At 43.0% G+C, this 12754-nt stretch overlaps 1 protein-coding gene across 1 annotated transcript in view; it reads right to left on the reverse strand.

Annotated features, from left to right (window-relative positions):
* The window catches only part of ETNK1 (ethanolamine kinase 1), a 57624-nt gene that overhangs the window by 24177 nt on the left and 20693 nt on the right, over positions 1–12754 (reverse strand). The window contains exon 2 of the mRNA XM_034782464.1: positions 1682–1941. Coding sequence (XP_034638355.1) covers positions 1682–1941 — 260 coding nt within the window. The remainder of the gene's footprint in view (positions 1–1681; positions 1942–12754) is intronic.

Genomic DNA, 12754 nt, shown 5'->3' on the forward strand with positions numbered 1-12754 from the left:
TTGCCAAAAAGCATTTGGTAGTTAATTACTGCTTTCTTGACATTTAAATCTCTTTTTTTATATTTGTCTTATTGGTGACTTTTTACTTGAAATTTTAAATTTCATCAGGGAATACATAGGTCACAAAATTTCCTTCAAAAAGTTGGTTTCCCCAAAACATATACACCTCTACCTCTGTCCTCGGGAGCCAAAAAAATCTTACCGCGTTATATCGAACTTGCTTTGATCTGTTGGAGTGCGCACCCCCCCCCCGAGCGCTGCTTTACCGCGTTATATCCGAATTCATGTTATACCGGGCTGCGTTATATCGGGGTAGAGGTGTATGCTTTATAACGGAGAGGAGCAAGGAAGTGTGGGAGGCAGGGGGGATGGCTCGAAAGAGCTGAGCACTGGCAGACAAAGCTCAACAGCACTTCCTTACTCCTAAAATGGTGCCCTGCGGCCTGCTGTAGGAGGAGGGAGCAGACTACCTACAAGACCCAAGTCCGATCCTTCCAGACTGGATGGGAAACAGTGAGCTATCATGGCCACGTGGAGGGAGAACACTAGGTTGTGGCAGAAGAGCATTTGGATACTAAAATGTGTACACAGTCAGCCATCTCCATAAGTTCTTCTGTGTATGGTTATCAATAGCATGCTCCACATTGACAACTTTCCTATGCATAGATAGGGCCCTAACAAATTCACAGTCCATTTTGGTCAATTTCACGGTCATAGGATTTTAAAAATCGTAAATTTAATGATTTCAGCTATTTAAATCTGAAATTTCACGGTGTTGTAATTGTAGGGGTCCTGACCCAAAAAGGAGTTGTGGGGAGTCGCAAGGTTATTGTAGGGGGGAGGATGCAGTATTGCTACCCTTACTTCTGTGCTGCTACTGGTGGCGGCTCTGCCTTCAGAGCTGGGTAGCTGGAAAGTGGACAGGGCCGCCCAGAGGATTCAGGGGGCCTGGGGCAAAGCGGGGCAGCGGATATAAAAAAAAGGCGTCACCGCTGCGGCGCTTGTACTCACCAGGCGGTGCTCCGAGTCTGCAGCGGGTCCTTCACTCGCTCCGCGTCTTTGGCAGCACTGAAGGCCCCCCGGCCGCCAAAGACCCGGACCGCCGCCGGGTGAGTAAAAGTTAAAAAGGCGGTTCTAGCCAGGGAAGGGATTCTTGGCCAGGGCTCCTGGGGCTGCTGCAGGGCCCAGGACAAATTGCCCCACTTGCCCCCCCATCTGGGTGGCCCAGGGCCAGGAGTCCAGCACTGAAGGCAGAGATGCCATCAGCAGCACAATGCAGAAGGGTGGCATGGTATGGTATTGCCACCCTTACTTCTGCACTGCTACTGGCAGGGCGCTATCTTCACAGCTGGGTGCCTCGGCCAACAGCCACCACTCTCCAGGCACCCAGCTCTGAAGGCAGCGCAGAAGTAAGGGTGGCAATTCCGTGACCTCCATAAAATAACCTTGTGGCCCCCCTGCAACTCCCATTTGGATCAGGACTCCCAATTTGAGAAAAGCTGGTCTCCCCCGTGAAATCTGTATAGTATAGGGTAAAAGCACACAAAAGACCGGATTTCATGGTAGGAGACCAGATTTCACAGTCCGTGACACGTTTTTCATGGCCATGAATTTGGTAGGGCCCTAGACATTAGTTTCCCAAAATGCACTGTGGAGTTTTAATATTTTTGAAGATGTTTACCTGAATATATCTGGGTTGCAGACATGCTCCGGATCCAGTGCTTCTCCCTGCATGAACTCGTAGCATAGACCATTACTGAAAGTACAGTAGAGTTGTGGCGCACAGCCATGGGCCTGCAACACCCGGAAACTTTTCACTTCCTCATCTCGATCTACTAACAGCTCGGTCTTGTTTCCATAGATTCTAACTAAAACCACATCATCCATTGCGTCACCCACATAGCAACCAATAAGCTTGTTGGTGATTCCATCTGTGAACAGCTGCAATGTAAAAATAATACGTAAGCTACTCAATGATTCTATATTTTCTCATTTGTATGTACTTCAGAAAAATGGGAAAGATGGGTGGAAGTTTTTCCACTTAATGGATCACCCTTAATCCTGTGGATTTTTTTAGTTAATTATTTGACTCAGGTTGAACAGAAACAACTGTTATAACCAAGGTATTTGCTAGTCTGTACATTTTAAACAATCTTTAAAAAAACACAGACGTGGAAAACTAAGTACTGTGGAAAGATGCAGATTTCTTTTTAAAAGGGCATTTCAAGGTATTTTCTGAGTAACAAGCCATAAGGAGAGAGACAGGAGAAAGACACTAGAATTAAGAAATGCTACATACATCAAAGTAGGACTGTAATAGGAGTTTTCAGGTAAGCAACTGCTTTGAGATCTATTCAGCAACACAACCCACCCCTTCACCTCCCCCCTCCAACAAAACAGGATTTCAGGACATTGTATTGAATTTTTCAAACAAATAAATACAGCTAGGCAAAGAACAGTAATTCCATTTTGAGGAGGATTTTAAGATTTCAAAATTTGGTTTTGTTCTATGTCAGGACAAAAAAACCCTGTTACTTACATCTAGAAAGACCGCAGTTACTGTAAGGTGTTGTCCATATACATTCCACTTTTGGTGTGCACGTACCCCAGTTCAGATTGTTTTGGTCAGCAATGTCTCTGCTGGGGCCTTGCCTGCACCTTAAGTGTCCTTAAGCCTCCCACCTGAAGGATGGCCCCAACCAATGCAGAATGCTTGTGTTTTAGGACTCTATTAGCAGGGAAGGAGGGCATGTCACAAAATACATATGGACCACCATTCATTCAAGTGCTTATCCACATTATATTCCGCTGCTTTTAACTCAAGCAGCAACCTAGATCGTAAGTAGTGGGTGACAGGAGTCTACCTGAACAATGACTGTGAGAAAGCCATGAAAGAGTTAGCATCAGATCTCGATGCTGCTATTATGGAGTGATGTTGGGTGAACATACATACTGAATCACAAGTACCTGTCCTACATCTCCAGTGTTGGAACACCCATCAAAGAGCTTCAGAAGCTGCTTGAACTCTTGTGGAATGAGCTGTAACACTCAATGGAGGGTCTTTGTTCATAGAATATCAGGGTTAGAAGGGACCTCAAGAGGTCATCTAGTCCAACCCCCCTTGTCAAGCCGGGCCTTAAAAACCTCCAAGGAAGGAGACTCCACCACCTCCCTACGTAACGCATTCCAGTGCTTCACCACCCTCCTAGTGAAATAGTGTTTCCTAATATCCAACCTGGACCTCCCCCACTGCAACTTGAGACCATTGCTCCTTGATCTGTCATCTGCCACCACTGAGAACAGCCGAGCTCCATCCTCTTTGGAACCCCCCTTCAGGTAGTTGAAGGCTGCTATCAAATCCCCCCCTCACTCTTCTCTTCTGGAGACTAAACAATCCCAGTTTCCTCAGCCTCTACCCATAAGTCATGTGCTCCAGACCCCTAATCATTTTTGTTGCCCCCCGCTGGACTTTTTCCAATTTTTCCACATCCTTCTTGTAGTGTGGGGCCCAAAACTGGACACAGTATTCTAGATGAGGCCTCACCAATGTCGAATAAAGGGGAACGATCACGTTCCTCGATTTGCTGGCAATGCCCCTACTTATACAGCCCAAAATGCCGTTAGCCTTCTTGGCAACAAGAGCACACTGTTGACTCATATCCAGCTTCTCGTCCACTGTGACCCCTAGGTCCTTTTCTGCAGAACTGCTACCTAGCCATTCGGTCCCTAGTCTGTAGCAGTGCATGGGATTCTTCCGTCATAAATGCAGGACTCTGCACTTGTCCTTGTTGAACCTCATCAGGTTTTTTTTGGCCCAATCCTCTAATTTGTCTAGGTCCCTCTGTATCTGATCCCTACCCTCTAGTGTATCTACCACGCCTCCTAGTTTAGTGTCATCTGTAAACTTGCTGAGAGTGCAGTCCACACCATCCTCCAGATCATTAATAAAGATATTAAACAAAACCGGCCCCAGGACCGACCCTTGGGGCACTCCACTTGAAACCGGCTGCCAACTAGACATGGAGCCATTGATCACTACCTGTTGAGCCCGACAATCTAGCCAGCTTTCTATCCACCTTACAGTCCATTCATCCAGCCCATACTTCTTTAAACTTGGCGGCAAAAATACTGTGGGAGACCGTATCAAAAGCTTTGCTAAAGTCAAGGAATAACACATCCACTGCTTTCCCCTCATCCACAGAGCCAGTTATCTCATCATAGAAGGCAACTAGGTTAGTCAGGCATGACTTGCCCTTGGTGAATCCATGCTGACTGTTCCTGATCACTTTCCTCTTCTCTAAGTGTTTCATAATTGATTCCTTGAGGACCTGCTCCATGATTTTTCCAGCGACTGAGGTGAGGCTGACTGACCTGAAGTTCCCCGGATCCTCCTCCTTCCCTTTATTAAAGATGGGCACTACATTAGCCTTTTTCCAGTCATCCGGGACCTCCCCCGATCACCATGAGTTTTCAAAAATAATGGCTAATGGCTCTGCAATCTCATCCACCAACTCCTTTAGCATCATCGGATGCAGTGCATCCGGCCCCATGGACTTGTGCACGTCCAGTTTTTCTAAATAGTCCCGAACCACTTCTTTCTCCACAGAGGACTGGTCACCTTCTCCCCATATTGTGCTGCCCAGTGCAGCAGTCTGGGAGCTGACCTTGTTCGTGAAGACAGAGGCAAAAAATGCATTGAGTACATTAGCTTTTTCCACATCCTCTGTCACTAGGTTGCCTCCCTCATTCAGTAAGGGGCCCACACTTTCCTTGACTTTCTTCTTGTTGCTAACATACCTGAAGAAACCCTTCTTGTTACTCTTAACATCTCTTGCTAGCTGCAACTCCAAGTGTGATTTGGCCTTCCTGATTTCACTCCTGCATGCCTAAGCAATATTTTTATACTCCTCCCTGGTCATTTGTCCAATCTTCCACTTCTTGTAAGCTTCTTTTTTGCGTTTAAGATCAGCAATGATTTCACTGTTTAGCCAAGTTGGTCGCCTGCCATATTTACTATTCTTTCTACACATCGGGATAGTTTGTTCCTGCAACCGCAATAAGGATTCTTTAAAATACAGCCAGCTCTCCTGGACCCCTTTGCTCTTCATGTTTTTCTCCCAGGGGATCCTGCCCATCTGTTCCCTGAGGGAGTCAAAGTCTGCTTTTCTGAAGTCCAGGGTCCGTATTCTGGACTTGTTGGCTAAATCAGAGCCATATTTAATGCAGATAGAAATCTAATAAAGTCTTTGTGCCTGACCTTTCATCCTATCTAGAGGATATCAAAAATGGCTCAGGTCCTGTCAAAGTAGAAGGCAAGTGCCCAAAGTACATGGAAAATGTGATGCTTAGCTCCCCTTTGCTGGAATGTGACTTGGGAAAGAAGACAGGCAGACGTATTACCTGACTGTGATAGAAGTCAGGGGCTACATCTGGCAAGAACTCTGGGTGAGATATCAAGGTCCCCCTGTCTTTATGAAATTCTGTGCATGGAGGTCCTACCGAGAGTGCTTGTATCTTCCTCACCCTCCTAGCAGATATTATTGCTACTAAAAAGGCTGTATTGATCAACAGATGGATTAGAGAACATGCAACTAGAGGCTCAAAATGGGAGGCATGAGGACACTCAAGACATAGGTGCGACCTCAACTGACATGGATGACAAACAATAAACAAGTGCTTGGGGGTAAATGTGCACCAACAGTGGAATATACATGGATAAGCACTTTAAGAACAACCAAAAATTTTCAGAATTCTCCATGAAAAAGGAATTACAGGTTTTTGTCCAGATCTATTGGGAGCCCCATTTCCAGAGTAGGCTGCTCAGCGGGCTGCCCTGGTGCTGAAGTAGCACCTGGCGGAAGTTGTGTGGGCAAGCTGGCCAAAAACCAGGCAGACAGGTTTGCAGTGGAATCTCATCAAAATCAACAGGGTTACGTGGAATACTTCGTCTGACAAATCAGCAAACTCTGGCAAGATGTTTTGTTGAAATTTGTAACGACTAACTCTATAAGTAAGGCTTGCTTCATTAGATCCAACGTCTCAGGGAAATGTAAAAACTGTGTTTGAAAAGTAAAACTTTTAAATTCTCAGGTGACGGGCCTAGTTTTAGGAAAAAATCTGCACAACAAATAGAAAAGCGATTGGAAACAGGATTTTACCATGAATACAGAACAACTTAGTGCAAGGTTACTGCAATTTTAAATGAAAAAGACAGGCAAGAAATTTGAAGTCATGGGCCCACAGAAACCATAATCTGTATGTATAGAGAATTTTGTATTGGTGTTTATGCCATTACATTTGTGTCTTCAGTTACCCCCAGCTTACCGTAGTTAAGCTTGCTATAATAAGCACTGATAGAAAGGTTTTCATGAATTTTTAAAGTGAAAACTCATTGGTCTGAATTCCCCTCTAGTTTTTGCAAACCATCTTTTACACCATTGTGCAAATGCATAAGTTAAAAGAAAACTGATTACTAAGCTATTTCATTTTCTAAGATGAGCAAAGTGCAAAAAAGAGTAAAGAGCCAGCACAAGTGATGTATGCTAATCAAAACTAAGAGTTTAGGTGTTATTAGTAACAACTGACATTCATTTTAGAACACTAATCTGACAGTGTTCTCCTTACAAATTTCCATTAAAAAAAAAGCCTTTTAGTGGTTACTCTCATATTGGCTCACATTCAAATAGAGGAATGCAGCTTCATTCTGCTTTCCTACACACCTGTGGTGCTCCACATGTGCATCTTGGTATGTACACTTGAAGCCCTACCAAGCACAACAGTTTCAGCCCAATAAGTAATTTTCTCAAGATGTTCCAAGTGCTCGGAGAAACAACCGTTTATAATGCAAGTGTCCTCTCAAACGTCAATACAGTATCTCCAGAACACTACAATAAAGTGTTAGTTGAAGACTTCACAGCTTTCAAAATGAACAGCTTTACTTAATTCTGGGCATTGTTTCAGAATAACTAAAGGCAGAACCAGACTTACAATATTATATGTTATAGCAATATGCCTTAGAGACTAGATTCTTGTACAATTTTTTAAGTGGAAAAAATTAGGGCTGCCGATTAATCGCAGTTAACTCACGCGATTAACTCAAAAAAAATTAATCACGATTAAAAAATTAATTGTGATTAACTGCTGTTTCAATCGCACTGTTAAAGAATAGAATAGCAATTTAAATTTATTAAATATTTTGGATGTTTTCAACATTTTCATATATATTGTATTCTGTGTTGTAACTGAAATCAGTGTATTATTTTTATTATAAACATTTGCACGGTAAAAATGATAAACAAAAGAAATAGTATTTTTCAATTCACCTCATACAAACACTGTAGTGCAATGTCTTTGTTGTGAAAGTGCAACTTACAAATGTAGATTTTTTTTTGTCAGGTAACTGCACTCAAAACCAAAACAATGTAAAGCTTCAGAGGCTACAAGTCCACTCAGTCATACTTCTTGTTCAGCCAATCGCTAAGACAAAAAAGATTGTTTACATTTACAGGAGATAATGCTGCTCGCTTCTTATTTATGTCACCAGAACGTGAGAACAGACATTTGCATGGCACTTTTGTAGCCGATGCTGCAAGGTATTTATGTGCCAGATATGCTAAACATTCTTATGCCCATTCACGCTTCAGCCACCATTCCAGAAGACATGCTTGCATGCTGATGGCGCTGGTTAAAAAAAACCCTGCATTCTACCACATATTTCATGTTATTCCAGCAGTCTTGGATGATGACCCAGCACTTTGTTCATTTTAAGAACACTTTCATTGCAGATTTGACAAAACGAAAAGAAGGTATCAATGTGAGATTTCTAAAGATAGCTACAGCACTCAACCCAAAGTTTAAGAACCTGGAGAGAGATGAGGTGCGGAGCATGCTTTCAAAAGTCTTAAAAGAGCAACACTCCACTGCAGAAACTGCAGAACCCGAACCACCAAAAAGAAAATCAACCTTCTGCTGGTGGCATCTGACTCAGATAATGAAAATGAACATGCGTCGGTCTGCACTGCTTTGGATTGTTATCGAGCAGAACCCGTCATCCGTATGGACGCATGTTCTCTAGAATGGTGATTGAAGCGTGAAGGGACATGTGCTAAAGATTCATATCTATTACATAAATGTCTTGTGACGCTGGCTACAACAGTGCCATGAGAAAGCCTGTTCTCACTTTATAATAATAATAATAATATATGGAGATATCCTATCTCCTAGAACTGGAAGGGACCCCGAAAGGTCATCGACATTTCAGGTGACATTATAAACAAGAAGCAGGCAGGATTATCTCCTGCAAATGTAAACAAACTTGTTTGTTTTAGCGATTGGCTGAACAAGAAGTAGGACTGAGTGGACTTGTAGGCTCTGAAGTTTTACAGTGTTTTTGTTTTTAAGTTCAGTTTTGTTTATACATAATTCTACATTTGTAAGTTCAACTTTCATGATAAAGACATTGCACTACAGTACTTGTATTAGGTGAATTGAAAAATACTATTTCTTTTGTTTTTTTACAGTGCAAATACTTGGAATCAAAAATAAAGTGAGCACTGTACACTTTGCATTCTGTGTTGTAATTGAAATCAATATATTTGAAAATGTAGAAAACATCCAAAAATATTTTTTTAACCATGTGATTAATTTTTTAAAATCGCTTTACAGCCATAGAAAAAAAATCAATAGGAAGGGCAAATCTAAATTTTCCAATTACAAAGGCCTTTGTGCAACCACAGATCTAGCAGAGTTGGGAATTTCGACCCAGATTTTTAAAAGGTATTTGAGCATTGCAATGCTGAACAAAGCAACTTCTAACTAATGTAGGAGACAAAGTTTCATTTTCAAAAGTGACTTAGGCACCTAAGTCAATCAGTCACTGCAATGCTCAGTGTTCTAGATTCCTTTAAAGTCTGGACCTTTGTATCTTTAAAAAAATAAAATTAAAAAAAAAGCAGGGAAAAATACATTGTCTCTAAAGTTAAGAGATTGTTGTGTTTTCCAGGTCAGGGATTATCTAAATTCAGAACACAACAAAAAGGTTATAAATGGACAAAAATGGAGAAAGGCAAGAGGAAGGACTATGGTTACAATAATGCGATCACATGATTATTCTAAGGCATGTATGTCTTGATGGTTAAATAAATTTGTCTTTTTTTAATCCCCTTCTTATAAGTGATATTACATAAACAACCTTAGATTGGTTTGCCGTTTCACAACAAAAAACATTAAAAATGCAGCCTATTTATTTCCATATACTGAAGATGAACTCCCACCCTACAACAAAATTTATAATTAAGGGTGAGATATAATGTTTGCTGGAATAGGGAAAGAGAAGCCATAGCCTAGATTGTTTTCTTATAACTCATTTTCTTATTGCTACAGACATACTGTAACTACCAAATTGCATGGCAGTACTTCTGAATAATGAGCAGTATCACAGACAGTACTGGAGGATGCTCTAAAGATGTGGTTGCTTGTATAACAGCAGCCTCTGTCATGTTTCAGCAGCATCTGTGGGGATGCTGTGACATCAAGCTTATCACAAAGCTGCAGATCTATAGATCCACATGCATACAAGTGCTGTTGTACAAAAGTGAAATATGGGTGCTGAGGAAGGCTGAAGAATACTGGATTGATGTTTTTGACTCTCACCATCTTCATAAGCTGCTCCATGTTATGAGGCAGGACAAGATCAGAAATAAGGATATTCAAAGCCAAACCTAGCAATTGTCTCTATCAGTATTAGTTTGGTTTGATGGCTTTCTTGGTATGGACATATTATTAGAATGGAAGATCAACAAATTCTGAAGTGTTTACACCAAGGAATGCCACTACACTACCGGCAATAATGTGGGCACCAAAGGAGGCCGTGGCACAATAAGATTGCCAGTGATGGACAAACTGAAAATATCCAGACTGAACACCTTAAGGACCTAAACAGAGGTCGACCCAGGTGGCATGGTCTGCAAGGAGGCCACGTCCCTTTGGGATTTGCCATGAGGTTTACAACATCTAAATAGTCTTTCTTCCTTCAATCCTTCTTCTTACCGCCCCTGGCAAATCCAATAGCATAAATCAGATTGCTCCCCACTCCCAAACAGAGGTGAGACATGCGCAGAGCTGCCTAGCTGAAGGAGGCTGTGTCTGGGCTCCGCTGACTCTGCAGCTGAACGCCACCTCCTGGTTCCTAGTGCCAGTCGTGCTCCCCTCCTGTGTGTTGGGAGTAGGGTGACCAGACGTCCCGATTTTATCGGGACTGTCCCGATATTTCCTTGTTTGGTGCAATCCCGCGGGCGGCCCCGGGGCGGAGGCATTGGCAGCCCAGGCCCATTTGTTCCCTTGTGGGACCCAAGCAGGACAGGGGGGATGGGGCCTGCTGTCCCCACTCTGGGGCCGCCGCGGAATAGCACCAGCTGGGCAGCAGCCCAGACGCGACCACCCCAGTTGGGAGCCTTCCTGTTTTTTGTGCAACAGTGAGTGACCGCGGTGAGGCTGGGTAAGGGGGGGGGGAGGGTGGAAGAAATGGGTGGGGTGAGGGGAAGAAGAGTGGGTGGAATAGGGCAGGGGAAGGCGAATGTGGGAGTGGAGAGAGGGGGATGGAGAAGAAAAGGAGATAGGGGAAATCGCAGGGGGTGGGGGGAGGAGCGGGAGCCTGGCATGCCGCATCCCCTTGGCAGCAGCTGGGGCTTCCCTGTTAAGCAGGCCCATCGAACCCTCACCCTGAGAAACCCTACCCCCCTACACCTGGACCTCTCCGCCGAGTATGTCCCCCCCCCATTGATCCCTAACCAGCTGCACCTGGACCCCTAACTCATCAAGCCCCACTCCTCCAGCACCCAGACCCCCCGCCAAGCCCCATCTCCCAACACCCAGACCCCCTCCCCCCGAGTCCCAACCGCCTTCACCTGGATCCCCTACAGTCCCGTTGCCCCTGCACCGGGAACTCCCCCAACGAGCTCCTGTGCATCCAGATCTCCCACTGAGCCACCTGCACCCAGACTGCAAACACAGAAACCTCTCACCCCACACCTGGATCTTCCCACCCTAAGCCCCTCCACACTTGGATCCTGCTGGGCTGAGCCTGCCCACCCACACCTGGTGTGCCTGGTACTGAGGGGTGTTTCTGGGGCAGGCCCAGCCCTTGTACTGTGTCAGGGTTGGGTGCAGCCTCACTGCCAAGTCCTCGTACTGGGGGAGGTGGGGGCTTCAGGGTGATCTCCCACCTCAATGCAGTCAGTGGCCTGTGTTCCCCACTGCCATGCTGGAGCCACATTTATGTATTTACAAATAAAATTGGCATAATTTTAAAATAATGTGCACATAATTTGAAATTTTTGGCATAAATTAAAAACAATAGGATGAAAACAAGAGTGGCATTTGGGCTGAGTATCAAGGAAACTGTGGCAGTGAGATATGTTAGATCATTGACATGGTTCCCACTTAGATGGCATGAGACGTTTACAACCAGACTGGAAAACCACCAAACACTGAAAGTCTATTGGCAGGGGTAATGGACATCAGAGAAAGAATGGACCAAGAAACAAATCTGTTCTGGTGCACTGAGATGGATAAGACCCTACTGGAACCTTTCTCCCTACCAGAAGGTGTGGGGAAGAAAAAGGGATCAGGGTGGATGGATAAATAAATAAATAAAATCTTTTTACAAATGAACGAGTTTAAAATTGAATCTGAATTTAATACAAAACTATGTTAAGGCCTAAATTTCTTATAACCTTTTAAAACATTTACATAAAAAGTAAATATGCTGAATCCACAAGCCTTTATCAAAAGCGTTGCGTGTTCTATATAAAGAAAGAATCAGAAGGAAAACATTTAACTTTCGAGGTCAAGCTATATTAATATGGCACAACCGGTCAGATACCGCATTAAGGGTTTGTTTTGTTTAATAAAATTAAGTTGTATATGCTGTTGTGTATTTAATTAAATTCGAGTTACCATCCTAATGCAGCTTGACACAAATCATGAGCAAAAAGTTAATTATCTAGTAAATAAACAATATATCATTCACAATTTTCTAACATGCTAAAAAGGTATAATTAATTAGAATATGAAAATATTAATCCATATAATTGTTTAAATATATATAATTAATAGGGTTGTACCTCCCCAGGTAACAAAAAAATGTACAAATCCGGTGTAAAGGCTCAATTTAGTGGTAAATCAACATATTTTAATGGTTACATCAACCAATGAGAATGCACCTTTCTTTACATCCTAATTGAAGTATAAAGGGAAAAGTTGATGAAAACTGATTTAACCCTGAAAGGGACCCCATTATATTTTTGGGCAGAACACAGTGAGATCACCCTCCAAATTGCTGGAGCTTCTGGTACCTTTACATTTTATAAAAGGTGATCTTTAAATGAGGCTTTTCTCATTTCACACAATACGCATTCAGTACACAGGTCAAGCTCATGAGGACATCAGAAGAGATAATAAAGAACACAATAGTAGTCAGATATCAGCTCTGACACACACAACAGCATAAATTCCTCAATACATGAGGAAACAGTCTGTGTTAACATTAAGACAGACCGACCAACCACAAAGTTCTTCATATTGGTGTCCTTAGCCTTCTGAACTGCTATATAGTTTTCTCATGAACTATTTCATACTTTTTGTGTATTCCCGCCCCCCAGTGCAAGTCTCATTAAAGTTAATGGAAACTACGTACATCAAGGAAATTAGATCTTACCACCTGATAATTTAGAAATTCCACTCAAGGTCCTTATTA

The sequence above is a fragment of the Trachemys scripta genome, chromosome 1, assembly GCF_013100865.1.
Source record: "Trachemys scripta elegans isolate TJP31775 chromosome 1, CAS_Tse_1.0, whole genome shotgun sequence".
Lineage (NCBI taxonomy): Eukaryota > Metazoa > Chordata > Testudines > Emydidae > Trachemys > Trachemys scripta.